We start from the raw sequence: 12,166 nt of genomic DNA, 5'->3' as shown, positions 1-12,166 counted from the left end.
TCCCTCTTCAAGGTATTCTTCAGTTTCTTTCTTTGCTGTTTTACGATTTTCACTGTAGAGGTGTTTCACCTCATTAGTCACATTTATTCCCAAGCCTTTTATTTTATTTTGAGGCTAATGTGAATGGAATCGTTTTCTTGGTTTCTTTGAATTTTGTGTGTTGATCATGCATCTCGAAACTTCACTGAATTTGAGTATCAGTTCTAGAAGTCTGCTGGAGGTTTTTTTTGGGGGGGGGGTGTCTCCTACATATAGGATCATGTCATCAGTAAACAGAAATAGTTTGATTCTTCTTGTCCTGTTTGTATTTCTTTAATTTTCTCTTCCTGCTGGATTGCTCCAGGAAAGGTCTTGTCACCTTCAGTCATCCACAGAGATAACCACTGTGTTTAGGATCCGCTCACTTGCACCTCCTGGAGGAAAATCAAAGACTATAGAGAGTTTTCAACTTTCTTCTTATTATTATTTTTCACAGAGTGAAGCCCTCTTTTTTGGAGTACTTAAGTTACCTTCTCAATTTCATGAGCGTCATCGCTGGCCCTTGCAATCATTTCAAGGACTATGTGGCATTCATCGAAGGGAGACATACCCACATGAAGCTGCTGGAAGTGAACGGGAAGCACAAAGATTTCCACAGCTTGCCAGAGCCTTCTCCAACTGTAAGTCTTTAGTGCCAACTGTTTACTCCGAGTCCAGAGAACAGATTTTGCTGCCAGGGTTGACTCACTGCTTGTTTTAGTGAACAAGCCAGGGCTGGGGTGCAGCTCAGTGGGAGAGCATTTGTCTAACGTGCAGGAGGCCCTGGGTTTGATCCCCAGCACTGCAAAAAGGGAAGCTAAGCAATTCGCCAGAGAGCTTGGCCAGTAACTTCCCTCACATTGGTTTAAAATGCCAATATTGGTGTTTATCTGCAGGGGTTCTCAGTGTAGGAGGACTTAGCTGGGACTCAGGCTCTGTTCCCGGGACCTAGTACATATCCATCCACTTCCACGAAGGCTGCCCCCGGGGACGTGCTCTCAGTAGGCCATACTGCAAACAGAAGTCCATTTTTATGAAATTGGAAACTATGGATCTCCAGAAGGACATTTCCTGGAATGTCAGAGAGGCTGGGCAGCGTCACTCTGTTGAAAGGAATTAAAAAGCCAGGGTCACTTGATTCTAGAAGGGACTACACCTGAGCCCCCCGGGAGGCTAACGCTGTCCATCACCTGCCCACACACCGGCTCAGGTGTCCTCCCCCTGGCCTAGACTCGCTGTCCCTGAGCCTCTGACCTTCTGGCTGGGAACTCCAGCACGTTTCCTGGGTTCTGAAGGGTATAAAAGCAGAAGGCAAAGTGTTGTTTCTTTCTGATGGGAAATCGTCTCCCTGCGACGCTGTCCTTCAGTCTGATGTTGTGGATAATAAAACCACCTGTCCTTTGTTGGTGAATACGCTGAAGGAGGTTGTCATCCGTGCTGGACACGGGGGTCCTCCGTGGCCAGTGTCAGGGCAGCACCCTGTCCACGTGCTCTCGGGGAAGTTGCCCTCCATGCCTGAGTCTTCCAGTGCTCACACGGGTTCCCCCCGTTTCAGGGAGCTGTGATGCGCAAGTTGTGTGTCACGCTGGTGTCTCTCCTTCTGTTCCTGACGCTCACCAAGACCTTCCCGGTCACCTGCCTGGCCGAGGACTGGTTTGTCCAGAAGGCAGACTTCCCGACGCGTCTCTGCTACCTGTATGTCGTCATGCAAGCCTCAAAGCCCAAGTATTATTTCGCGTGGACGTTGGGTAAGTTTGCCGGAGGGGCCTGCTCCAGCCCATAACCGGAGGCTCTTGAGCAACGGTCGTTTTTGACTTTCCAACACAGCACCCATCTCCTCCTCCCGCCGCCGTAAGCCCAGTCATCACGATAGGGGACAGCCTGTCCTGGGTGCTGTTAACCCAGGGCTGTGAACAGACGTCAGAACCGGGACGCTCGGTTCCACCCGTCACACTGGGCCACTGAACACGGAGGAGGGTCAGGGAAAATCCCAGAGGGGGTCTGATTTCCCTCTGGTTTTCCTGGATGCTGTGTGACCCAGGAGGCCTGCTGAGTCCGTCTCTCCTCACACATGCTAATTCAGGCTCACTGCCTTAAGAAAGTTAGTTTTATATTCAGTTAGACGCCAATCTCAAGTTTTTTCAGTGTTTAAGGTAGAATGTTCAATTTTATTTGGTCTTATCACACTTTTTTCCCCCCTGTGGGGTAACTTGGTCAGTATTAAACTTTTTTGAGGGGAGGTGGGTACTGGGGATTGAATTCAGGGGCATTCAATCACTGAGCCACATCCCCAGCTTTTTTTTTTTTTTTTGTATTTTATTCAGAGACACAGTCTCTCTGAGTTGCTTGGGGCTTCACTAATTTGCTGACGCTGGCCTTAAGCTCGCTGTCCTCCTGCCTCAGCCTCCTGAACTGCTGGGATTACAGGTGTGTACCATTGCACCTGGTTTTTGAAAAATTTGTGAGCTTGGGTCTCCCCAGTTATGGAGGTTGGTTTTGTATCTATGACCCTCCCACCTCAGCCTCCCAAGTTGCTGAGATTGCAGGCGTGGGCCACCCACGGTACCTGCCCATGTGCTGTTATTTAATTGGTGAAATAGACGTAATACAAAGTTCACTGTTTCAACCACCGCTAAGTGTACGATTCAGTGGCATGAAGTACGTCCACGAGGTTGTTCTGCCATTGTCTCCAGAGCTTTTTCATCTCCAGGTGGAAACCCTGTACCCATTCAACCCCAACTTCCTATCCTTCCCAGTCCAGATTATCGTAAGGGCCCACATGCCCACGCCCAGCGCCTTGCGGTCCTCCTGTTCCGTTTGGCCGGAGAGGTCTGAGGCAGAGATCTTCTGAATCCACAAAGCTGGGCATCTTGTTTCTGATTACGTCCAGTTTAACTCAGGGAGTTTGGTGAGCACAGGCTTTGGGCTGGGAGGAATTCAAAGCTGGGTGAGACGCTTTCCCTACCTCAAGACTGAGACGACCTGGGGGACCGTGGACATGGCCAGCAACCAGGCAATAGGCCTAAGGGCTGTCAGGTCCCAGAGACGACTACCCTTATGCATGGGGCGTGGGGAAGGCATTGTCTCACTCCTCCTTTTGCTATTGCTTTTTTTTTTTTTTTTTTTTGGTACTAGAGATTAACCTCTGGGACACATGACCACTGAGCCACATCCTCAGCCCTTTTTATATTTTATTTAGAGTCAGGGTCTCACTGAGTTGCTTGGGGCCTCCCTAAGTGGCTGAGGCTGTGATCCTCCTGCCTCAGCCTCCCAGGTGTGCGCCCCAGGCCCGGCCTGCTATCGCTTTACTGTTTAGAAATGAGGCTTTCTTTCGTGGCCAGGCATTAGACCTACTCAAGATGGGAACCCGCTTGCCACACTGGATATGGTTTTGTCTGTAAAACAGTTAATGGCTCTCTTTAACCTGAGTACGCGGGGGCATATGCACAGCAGAGAACACCGTGTGTCCCCCCCGCCCCCTTTCCTCCTTCTCCCTCCTCCCCCCTTCCTTCCCTCTCCCTCTTTCCTTTCCTTCCGCTCCCCTGTTTCCTACCAGGCCTGGAGCCTGGAGGAGGGAAGAAAGGCCATCCTGTGGCCTCCGAGGGACAGTCCAGCTTGAGCCGGCTGGGCAGTAGGACCTGGGGTGACAGGCATCCTCCAGCCTGGAAAGCGCTGACAGGGAGGCCCTGTCCTGGAGAGCCCTCCCTGTGGATCCCCCCAGCCCCCCACCCTCTCTTGATCTTGTCTGGGTGCTTTGTAGGAGCGCCTCATTGGTTTCTGTCGCCTCTGTTTGAAGTTGGTTCTGGCTCAGGCTGGAGCTCAGGCTGGTCTGAAATCAACCTTGGTATTATTTATGAAGAAAGAAGCCATGAAGAGTGTATCAGGGAAGATTTAAACTGCTTAACCGAATAATGGCTGGATCCAGCTCTTTAAAACGCCATTTGCATATAATTGATGTACTCATTATAGGCGATTATGAATTTAATCCTCCAGGCCGGCCTCTCACGGTGCATCTCAGCCGAGCCTCACTAGCTCTAGTTACTGTTTATGTTGAAATAATAAAATTATTTTCTTTGGACTTAGCATCCAATTCTGGTTTTTCTCCCCCTCCTGTCGTTAGTGCTAATTAGAGAGCCTCAATTCCAGCCCAGGCTGCAGTTCTAAGGATCCAAACCCCAATACAAGGGTGTTGAAGTGAATGGATCGGAAATAATAGGTCAGAGCCACGCACAATCCAAGGAAGTTAGTTTTGGACCCGGGTACTCACTACCTCCGACTGCTCTGGGACCAAAGGTGTCCAGAGAAGCCACTACAGAGTGGGGACTTCGGACCTTGTTTCAGAGGTGGGGGTCCTGAGAGTCAGGACTTGGAGTCGCTCACCACTTGCTCTTCAGAGTGGCTCTCAGCTGACCAGGTTGTGCTGTCAGAGCCCCAGCATTTGGATTCTGGCATCGTTCCCCTCCGCGTGGTCTTAGCGTTCATCTAACACTAACCTCAGGCCCCTTCATAGCCGCTGAGAGGTGGCCATGCTGGTGATAACAATGGCAGCCGGGGTGGGGTGGTGCACACCTGTAATCCCAGCCGCTTGGGAGGCCAAGGCAGGAGGATGGCAAGTTCAAGGCCAGCCTGGGCCACCTCATGAGACACTGTCTCCAAATATATGACAAAAAGGGCTGGGGGTGTAGCTCACGGTAGAGGACTGGCCTGGCACGCGCAGGGCCCTGGGTCCCACCGGCACTGCAGGAAGAACTCGGCAGCCAGCGTTTGTTGTGGGCTGCCTTGGGCCAGGCTCCGCTCTCCGTACTCCACACGCTCATTTTCATTTACTCCTTTCAGCAGCCCCTTAGGATGGGTGCCACGAGTGTATCCATTTTCTACATGGGGAATGGTTCCGAGAAGGCAGACGGCTCTCCGGGGGCCGGGCACACAGCCCGCAGCCGACCCTGCCCTGGGCCACTCTAAGACGGTTGTGAGGACTGGAGAAACGCTGAGCAGCTGTGACCGCCCAGTCCCCGGATGACTGTCGGTCACTGTCCTGTTCTTTCCGTCTGACCAGTGCTGGGCGTGGCAGCAGGCGCTCAGGGATGTCTGACCAGTGCTGGGCGTGGCAGCAGGCGCTCAGGGATCACTGCGTGGGCCCAGCTGCAGGCAGCCAGCTCTGGTCTCAGGGTCCACGTGGCCTCGAGGGCCGTCTCCTGTGTGGTGCACCTCTGTGGTCACCAGCTTGTCTCCACGCGGGTAGAACCGCAGGTGCCTTCCGACACTCTCTCATTTTGGCTCTTTTTCTTTGACTCTTGGTCACTTGGGAGGATGACACAGAAAGACTCAATGCTCCTTCCTCCTTTCTTGTAAAAGGAAGCCAATCACTTGACAGTGGGCCGAGTCGGAGAGGAGCTCCATGGGGTCGACAGCTGTGCCCAGAGTGGAGGACGCAGAGAGGGTTTCGTTTGTGTCAGTGCAGGGGTGGAGCCCAGGTCTGGCACAGGCGAGGCCGGCGCTCCACCACGGAGCCGCACCCCGGCCCAGGACGGGTGGCTCTCTTTGGACAGCTCTTCTGCCGCCGTCTTGGTTTGGCCGTGAACTCTTAGAGGGAGGAGTTCTCCACCCTCCAGGTCTGAGACTCTACAGTGCGGGGTTTAATTAGTTTGATTGATTATTTTCTGAAAGGATTCTAACAAAATTTGAAACAAGATAAATGAAAAGAGAAAACTAGCTTCTTGGTCATTGTCCTGAGGGTGTGTCAGTCTCGGTGGGTTTCAGGAACACTTTGTTAGTGCATCCCCCTGCCCGTGCCCGGCTGGTTCCAGTGACGGCTTTGGTCCTCTGCTGGGCCCCCCGTTCACGCCCATCTCTACTCTGAGCGCAGGTGTACTTGTGTCTCTTTCTCGCGCACATCTGGTTGGCCAGTAGATCCTGCGGTTCACGTCTTCATGTCAGTTTTTCCCTCTGATCCATCCTCGAGGTCACCATCTGGGAGCCTCCAGCGTCTTTCCTCTTGGCGGGTCTCCCTGGGAGCTAGGGGGTGAGTGAATGAAAATCAAGGTCACCAAACAGCCAGATGGATTCTTCTGGTTCATGAGACCGGACCCTTTGAATTTGTTGGTTCCTTTCCCCGGGAGCCAGCACCATCTCTCCATGCCCAGTTAGACCAGTCTTCCAGCAGCATGTGACTGTCGTTCGCGCCCTGACTTCCTGTTCTAAACCCACAGCTGATGCGGTGAACAACGCGGCCGGCTTTGGGTTCAGTGGCGTGGATAAGGACGGCAGGTGCTGCTGGGATCTGCTGTCCAACCTGAACATCTGGAAAATAGAGGTGAGTGGGTCCCCCACGTTTCACTGCTGCATGCAACAGCCGGGGCAGGTGGTCTGCCCTGAGCGCGGTTTCCCTGACGTTTCTCAGCAGATGACCAGGGGAAGCTGCTCTGGGAAGGCCAGGTCCCGCAGCCCCTGGACATTTTGCGTCTTTGATTCCCCCCTTTGTTCCTTTGAAGATCCCCGCCTTCTTGATAGCTTGAATGCTTCAAGGAAGGACGACACCAAACTCTGGGAAAGAGCCAGGAGCACCTCTCTGCTGCTCACATTCCTGTTCTTTTGGCTGGAAGTGCACTGTCCTGTTCTCTAGCTTACATCCTGCTTGCTTCAGTAGAGTGCAGAACCGGAAGCTCCCATGTCAATATGGCAGGTGTTTTCTGCGGATCCTTTGGAAACGGTTGTCATTGTTTTCTTTGAAGGAGAATGGTCGTGGGCTGCGGTGCTGGCTCAGCGGCAGAGCGCTCGCCTTGCACGTGTGAGGCGCTGGGTGCGATCTTTAGCACCACATAAAAATAAATAAATAAAATAAAGGTCTAAAAAAATACAATAACATTATTAAGGAAAAAAAAAAGAAGAAGAAGAAGAATCGTGATGTCCAGCCTCCGGGCCGCTGGATCTGTGTGGTTCTGCTTTCCGGGTCTTCATTCTGGACCGCGAGGGTTTGCACAGGTTGCTCCTCACACATGGTGTCCCTGGCCGCCCCACTTGTGGTCCTCTTTTCTCTGTTAGTGAGAGGACGGTCAGCAGGGCCAGCCCAGGGCCAGCCCAGGGCCTTCCCTCCTCCCAGCTGGCCGGTGTTCTCAGCACACCCAGCTCCATGTCCCTAGCCAGGTGGCTGCTGTCTCTGCTGGGCTCGGTTTCCTGCCACCAGGGCAGGCACGGTGCGTGGGGAGAGAGCGGGCAGAGGGGCCGTGGTGGGGGCAGGAAGTCAGGGGCCTGGGGAGATGGGTCGCCTTCCACCCCCGCGGAAGCTGGGCCAGGAGGAGAGTGGGGCGCTCTCCTTCCCGGGACTCAGGAAAGCCCCCAGGCCAGGACGGCCCTCCACCCCACAGAACAGAGGGGCTTAGGGGAAGGACGGGGTTTTTATTTCTTCTCCTTCTTCCTCTCCTCCTCCTCTTCCTCGTTCTGCTCTTTTCTGCTTTTCTATGTATTTTTAGGAAGCACAGACACACTGGTACCTGTCGTCCAACCACATGGCCGCACACGGTCAGCTCACAGTGTCCTTACTCACGCCAGAGCCAAGCCATGCTACTGAGTGCCACCAGGGGCCAAACCCTCATTCTCGGATAGGTCTAGAGGCCCGGGGCCCTGTGGGCGGAGGCCTGGGCACACCGACAGCCGGGGCCCAGCACGCTCCTGAGAGAGGAAGGAAGCCTTGCCTGCAGGTTGCCTCCGGGAGGTCAGAAGCAGAGTCCAGCCTTCACAAGGACTGTCCCGTGTTTGGACAGGCCCTGAGGGCCCTCTGTGTCATCTCCTTTCTATGTAGATGACGTCAGGGGTGCTGGAGGAGTGACGCTTCTCCCTTGTCCACTTCCCAACTTCTTCTCTCCTCTGGGCTCAGGGACCCCCTGGAGCTGGGCAAGTGCCCATCAGAGGGCTGCCCACCAGTGTGCCCACGGTGCCCCAGAGGATCGTCCTCTCAGTGGGTTGTGTTCAGGGCCCGAATTATCAGTTACGTGTTTATCATAAAAGGAAACCAGAGGAGAGAGGCGGCATTACCATGGTGTCGGACAAAGAACATGGCAGCCCGGTGCAGTCAGGGTACCGTGAGGCTGTGCCCTAGAAAAATGGGGAGCCAAACCCCTTAGTGTTTTAACGCAAAAACAATACAAATCTAACTGTTTGCCTGTAATCAGTCCATCTGTCTGTCTTCCACCTGTATCTGTCTTCCTGTCCCCTTTCACTGCCTGCTCACTCCCTTCCCGGTATGTGTCACCCAGTATGTGTCACCAGGCCCCTGTGTGGCCTACTAGGATTTTCTTGTGGTTAATAAACTTCGGCAGGAAGACATGGCGCCCCACTTCCGCGGGCGCTACGAATCGTGGTCCTCCTACGTGTGCTCCATGCTCTTTAGCCCTGGCCTTTGGTACCACAATATGCATATTGTAATGAGAAGACCCAGTTGACAGTTAACTTGGGGACATCTCTCCCTCGAGGTGGACTGGCTTTCATCATGGCCGTGATCTTTCCTTGTTTTCTTTTCTGCACTGTGGTCCCTTCATGCGTGAAGCCTCTTGCTCTTGCAGACCCAGCTAGACCCAGCTAGAAGCTTCTCAACTCTTGTAGCTCTTTATAGAATTAACTGCCAAGAGTGACCTGGTTTGTACGTGGCCCCAAATGCAAAGATGACAATTACATTTAAACTGTCTCCCTAAAGGCGTTAAACTCACAGGATCGCACTTTTCCTCTGGTGAATTTTCTTTGTGGAATATTTCACTTTTAAGATTCAGATGACTTAAAAAATTTTTTTAATCAGAGCGGAAGGGAAATCCACAAAATGTTCCTTCGGTTTTCCTATAATTTGAAAATAAATGTGGAGAAGAATTCAGACTTTGAAGCCAAGGTTTCGTTGCCAGGTTGATCTTATAAACACCAGGAAGCCTTCCTGCGTGCATGCTGCAGCCCCACGGCTCTTGCCTGAGACGGTCATTGTGAAACGCCACACTCGCTCCGCCGCCCTGGAAATTCTGGAGAGGACTTTCCGAGACTTGGTATTTTTGCAGCTAATGATAGGTGTGATTTTCTCCTCTCTAGACTGCCACGAGTTTCAGAATGTACTTGGAGAACTGGAACATCCAGACGGCTGCGTGGCTGAAGTGGTAAGGAAATCAGAAGCAGGCTCCTGACTCAGGACACTGGGGCATGCTTTGAGGGACATCCCAGGCCATCGGCCGTCATCTGGGTAGTCATGTCTTCTGACCCTTTTCTTCTGTGTTGATATCTATGTCCTGTAAATGAAAAAAAAAAAAAAAGTCGAAATATGTTGCTTTGAGAAGGTCACAATGTAACATTTATTTTATCTCCTACTACTGTCATTACTGTGTGCCAGTCATTTATTCCACAAAGTAGCTTCATAAGATGTTGATCTTTAGCCCCACTTTACAGATGAGGAAAGTGAACCACAGAGAGGTTATACAACTCACCCAAGTCACACAGCTAATGAGTGACAAGTTTGAGCCCAAATGGTCTGTCTGCAGGATCGGCTCTTGTCCTCTGTGCTGTGCTGCTGTTACCTTAAGGACAGTCTGTCAGGGGTAAGGAAGGGCACATCAGCATCAAAGCCCTGGTGCTTGCTCTGCTCATCCCTAGCATTGAAAGCCTTATGGTGGCCCACAAGTTTATGCTTTTTAATTTACATTTTTATTGTGATTTCTCTGTTCTTTGTCCTTCTGTTTCAAAATGAGAAGTATTTCTTATTAATGAACTAATGATATGTTGGAGCAGAAAACTGCCCTAGTGGAGTGCTAGGACATTGCCTTCCAACAGATCCCCTCTTTCTGATGTGTAACTTCTTGTATTGGTCAAAACCTGGGGCAAGAGGAGAGACGGTGACGTCCCAGGTGCTCAGGTGATGTCTTGAACGTCTGGCTTTAGCGAGCTTGCTGTCTGTCAGCATTGCACAGGATCATCACACAGACTCCGTCTCTCCATGTGTGTCAGTCCCCTGGCTCAGAGTCTCCGTCAGGAGCTGAGAGATGACTAAGGGTACCTGTGTGCACATAAAACTTGGACAACAGTGCTTCAAAATTTTTGGCAATAAAATGTTTCACTCTTTAAAAAGAAGCTACGAGGAGTAAGAAACAAATATATACTGTACTGTGCCTACTTCTTATTTCAGGAAAAAAAAATCCAAACAAAACATTACAAATGGAGTCTTGCGTTTATCTCCCTAAATGCCTTCTGTCTCCTTTGATGAAGAGGCAGCCATAATCCTTAGTTTGGGTGTAAATCAGTTGCTTCTGAATCAGCAGAGAGGGGCTGGTGATAACTGGATTTCTGTTCCATTTTTATTTGGTCCTCTTTGGATCCACTGGGCAGTGGCTTCCTTAGGGGGCCCTTGGCTATTTGTAGGCTGAGTGTGGGGGGAATCCCCTATCATTTTAATTTCATAAACAGCCTAAGAGTCAAAGTTCTCCACGGTCTTTGTTGACATTTTCTAGATCCTCACAATATCCCTAACCTGAAAATCTGAAATCTAAAATGCTCCAAAACCTGACACTTTTTGAACATGAACACGATGTCACAAGTGGAAAATCCCACACCTGACCTCAAGTGACAGGTTGCAGTCAAAACACGGGTACATTAAAAATATTGTGTGGAATCACCTTCAGGGTATGTGTGCAAAGTGTCTATGAAGCAGACAAATGTGTGCCTTTGTCTTGGGTCTCATTGTGGATATGCAGGTATTCCAAAATCTGCAAACACGCGGAATCCAAAACACCTGTCACTCTTCAAGGCAGATTCCTGAGTCAAAATCTGAGGGACAAGTGAGGCCTGAGCAGGTCATGTGACTGGCACGCTGATTTTTGTGCCCGAGTCCTTGTCCAGAAAAGACTGAGTGAGGACATCCATTTCTCAGGACCCTTCGCCTGAGAATTTTCAATGCAGTGGCCCTCACTCAAGTTCCCCCAGATATGAGACCACGGCTGGAAACAGATAGGGCACCATGGGCCCAGGCCATGTAGTCTAGGAGGTTGGACATTTGTCACATCTGCCAAGGCCGAGGCGTGGTCATTTGTCTGGTGGGGCTCAAGGGACCCAGAGCAGCACAGGCTTTGTGGTTCCATAGCAAGACCCTGGACAGCCCGAGGCCAGCGCCCATCAGAAATGGCTTCTGCAGGGCCTGCTCCAAAGAGGGGCAGGTGCATGGCAGGGCAGGGGAGGGCAGGGGCAGAGATAGGGGCAGAGACATGGGCAGGGAAGGGCAGGGGAGGGGAGGGGAGGGGAGGGCAGGGCCAGGCTCCGCACGCTTGCCCTTCACTGTTCCTTCCTCTCTTTGCAGCGTGTGCTATGAGCGGGTTCCCTGGTGCCCTACGGTGCTGACCTTCATCCTCTCCGCCCTCTGGCATGGCGTCTACCCGGGGTACTACTTCACCTTCCTAACTGGAGTCCTCGTCACGTTAGCAGCTCGGGCGGTAAGCTGCCTCTGGGTGTGGGGCCTTGCCTTCAGGGATCTGCTGCTTGGATCTTTGTTGGTATCTTTTAGGTCCTGGTAGAAATTGGGGGTGGGGGGAGGCGAGAGGGACAGTGGGAATTATATTTTGAAAAATCAAACAGACAAAAATCTTCCTATTAGAGAAATACTTCCGTGTACCTGTGATTATTACAAAGAGAACCATTTTATTTCTGTATCATTTACAGAGGGTTTTTGTAAAACAAAAGGGATTTTAGGAGCAATATTTATTACCTGAAGAGATGAACACATTTTAATTATTAAACCCTGCGAAGACACAGTCTACTAATTATAGACGTTGATGATTGTTCACGTAGGCTCCGTATAACTTCAGTTTGGTTATGTACTGCTTAATTTAACAGTTTTTAAAAGATTTTTTTAAAAGATGGACACAATATCTTTATTTTATTTATTTAAAATAAATAATTTTTTTTAAATTTTGTTTTTATGAGATGCTGAGGCTCATACCTACTGCCTCACATGTGCAAGACAAGTGCTCTACTGCCGAGCTATAATTTTGGCCCCTGATTTAACCTTTTATTATCCCAAGTCTAGAGAGAACTCACAGGGCAGTGAGACAGCCCCCGCAGTGCAGGAGCTGTGCCCTAGGGGACCCACCTCACCTCTTATGGTCTCGAGTCCGATCCAGTGAACTTTGTGTAA

General features: G+C 51.1%; 1 protein-coding gene across 2 annotated transcripts in view; it reads left to right on the top strand.

Annotated features, from left to right (window-relative positions):
• Mboat1 (membrane bound glycerophospholipid O-acyltransferase 1) overlaps window positions 1-12,166 on the top strand; it is a 100,343-nt gene that overhangs the window by 72,892 nt on the left and 15,285 nt on the right. For both annotated transcript variants that reach the window (XM_078020590.1, XM_078020591.1), the window contains 5 exons: window positions 476-659; window positions 1,574-1,766; window positions 6,228-6,331; window positions 9,085-9,149; window positions 11,333-11,465. In XM_078020590.1, coding sequence (XP_077876716.1) covers window positions 476-659; window positions 1,574-1,766; window positions 6,228-6,331; window positions 9,085-9,149; window positions 11,333-11,465 — 679 coding nt within the window. The remainder of the gene's footprint in view (window positions 1-475; window positions 660-1,573; window positions 1,767-6,227; window positions 6,332-9,084; window positions 9,150-11,332; window positions 11,466-12,166) is intronic.

The sequence above is a fragment of the Ictidomys tridecemlineatus genome, chromosome 8 (genome assembly GCF_052094955.1).
Source record: "Ictidomys tridecemlineatus isolate mIctTri1 chromosome 8, mIctTri1.hap1, whole genome shotgun sequence".
Lineage (NCBI taxonomy): Eukaryota > Metazoa > Chordata > Mammalia > Rodentia > Sciuridae > Ictidomys > Ictidomys tridecemlineatus.
The sequence above is the reverse complement of the archived record's forward strand: the minus strand, read 5'-3'. Positions and strand labels throughout refer to the sequence as shown.